Raw genomic sequence first — 2,244 nt, 5'->3', positions numbered from 1 at the left:
GCTCTTCCCTTTTTCCCGTTTTGTAGGCAGTTATGGAAATGGTGCCTGGAGCAGCATTAATCCAGAGTAGCTCTAAGCCACAAGCAAACAGGACAGAGGCTGGAGGAACACAGAGCTGTCAGAAGAGTAGAGAGGCATCAGCACAAGGAATCAGAGAACAACATGTTCTGGGAAAGCCTGGAATTAGACTAAGGCCAGAAAAGAGAAGAACTAAATGGAAATGAAATTCCTTCAGATAAAACAAATCTACAAGTTGGTTAATTAAAGCCCTGCACAGAAAGGCCTTCTGTCCAACACTCACCATTCAATGTGCTGTAATAGATTTGGCCAAAACAGTTCAATACAGACCTGTTCCACAAGAAAGACAGCAAAAGAACGGCCTGCTACTTCACCTCAGTAAATCTACGTGCTTTCTCTGCAATGTCTGAAGCTAACGACCACCTTTCCTTCATCTGCTAGGGAGACAGCTCCCCAGGCAGACACAGGAGTAGGCTGTTCCATGTTAAAGCTCACACTTCTTGAACATGGAAAGTAACGTAACTGAATGATTAAGCATGTAACAGTTTAAGGGAAAACATAGGATTACATTTGATTACTTCATTAGCAATTAGAGCTGAAACTTACCGTGTTTACTCAATTTCGTCCCAATTTCTGGAAGACTACAGTAAACAACATCTCCTAATGCTTCCTTAAAAGAGAAACAAAAGCATCAAAGCATTCCTTAGACAAACTGTGAGAGACCCGCTACACTAACTCTAGAATCTGCGTGTAAGTAACCTCTGTCTCTAAATTCAGTTCTTCTTTAAGGACTGCATATTTTTGACTTTTTAGAGACTGAACTTGGAAAAAACATTTTGTTATCATGCCCCACATGCCAAATTATTGTTTTTCTATTAGTGTTAATGACTCTCAGGCTGAGTGACAAGCTTTATACTCAGATTTCTTCAGGCAGAATGAGAAATAGCATCTGCTGATGACTGTAGCAGCAGCTAGAGTAACAACTGTTTCAAAGGACCAAGTTCCCAGTGATTTGAGGGAATTATCTTTGTGTCACAAAGCACAGAGGATTTACTTGCAGTACAGTTGGGAAGAAAACACGATGATGCCTCCCCAGAGACACGGACAACTGGAGAGCTGTTAGCGTAGTTTGGCCTTAGCAGGGAGCCTTACCACCCTAAGAATCGGCTCAACCAGAACAGGCTTCCGCCTTTTCCCGGGCAAACGTACCCAATCTCACAGAAGACCAGGGCCCTTAGAGTATTAGTGTTATTTACAGAGAGCGCAGATTACAGGAAATGCTGGTTGTCCTAACAAACATTAATTCCCCTTCATTGATAGGGTCTCACATACAGCAAATCTCCATCCTGAACTTGCCTGTGACTGTTCCCAATCAGTACTTGCAGGGTAACAAAACAAGAAATCCAAAGCAATTCCTACCCTAGCCTAAGAAATATAAGCCATGTTGTACTTGTTCTTTAGCCAGAGGTACTGCGCTGTCTCCCTGTTCAAGGGGAATCTGGCCTGAAAAGCACATGAAAAGCCACAAACTCCTCAGGCCTGCAAGAGCTGAAGTAAGAAGGGAGGTTTGAAATTCTGCTGACCATTAAGTTTCTCCTCAAGCTCAGCCCTCCACAGGCTCAATCTGAGGACTGAAATTACGAATTTATCAGAATGCTGAAGCAGCATTCACATCGCAAAGAATGCGATAAATCCAAGTCCAAAAATCACACTCAGTGTGCAGCACGTGCGGTTAGAACAATAAAACCAGTGACTGTCCAAAGAGCAAGGACAAGAGCAGGTTTGCATAAATCAATACTGCGGACTTGGGGAAAGGGGGAGGGATCAATACCTGTGCAAAATTGCTGATTCCTACTGTTCCAATGCCATTTTCAACGGATATCCATTCATGCTTGTCTGTGAATTTGCGGGCTAAAATGAAACAAACTTGGTCCTTCAGAAAGAAGTGACACGTTGCTTGCTTTAATACAGTACCACACTGGCAGGCTGCAGCTGCAAGGGTTTTTCACCGAGCTTGGTTTTGTTTAAACGTCTTCCAAGAAAAACGAACAGCACATATAATTTAGAGGCATTTTGTTCTGTGCACGACACGCTTGGTGACGCAGCAGCTCACGAGGTGTTCTGCTGGGAGCATTACTAGTTCCTATGGACTGGTAGAGCATAGGAGGGAAAGGAGTAGTTCAGAGTAGAAATCTAAAGCCTATATGCCTACAACACTCTTGGTTA

At 43.2% G+C, this 2,244-nt stretch overlaps 1 protein-coding gene across 1 annotated transcript in view; it reads right to left on the bottom strand.

Moving 5' to 3' along the window:
* The window catches only part of GCSH (glycine cleavage system protein H (aminomethyl carrier)), a gene marked incomplete at its 5' end in the record, with an annotated part of 3,257 nt that extends 1,328 nt beyond the window's left edge, over nucleotides 1–1,929 (bottom strand). The window contains 2 exon segments of the mRNA XM_010157912.1: nucleotides 625–688; nucleotides 1,850–1,929. Coding sequence (XP_010156214.1) covers nucleotides 625–688; nucleotides 1,850–1,929 — 144 coding nt within the window.
* Between the last annotated feature and the right edge of the window lie 315 nt (nucleotides 1,930–2,244).

This window comes from Eurypyga helias, unplaced genomic scaffold (assembly GCF_000690775.1).
Source record: "Eurypyga helias isolate BGI_N326 unplaced genomic scaffold, ASM69077v1 scaffold11718, whole genome shotgun sequence".
NCBI classification, from domain to species: Eukaryota; Metazoa; Chordata; class Aves; order Eurypygiformes; family Eurypygidae; genus Eurypyga; species Eurypyga helias.
Note: the sequence above shows the minus strand (reverse complement) of the source record. Positions and strands in the feature narration are given on the sequence as shown.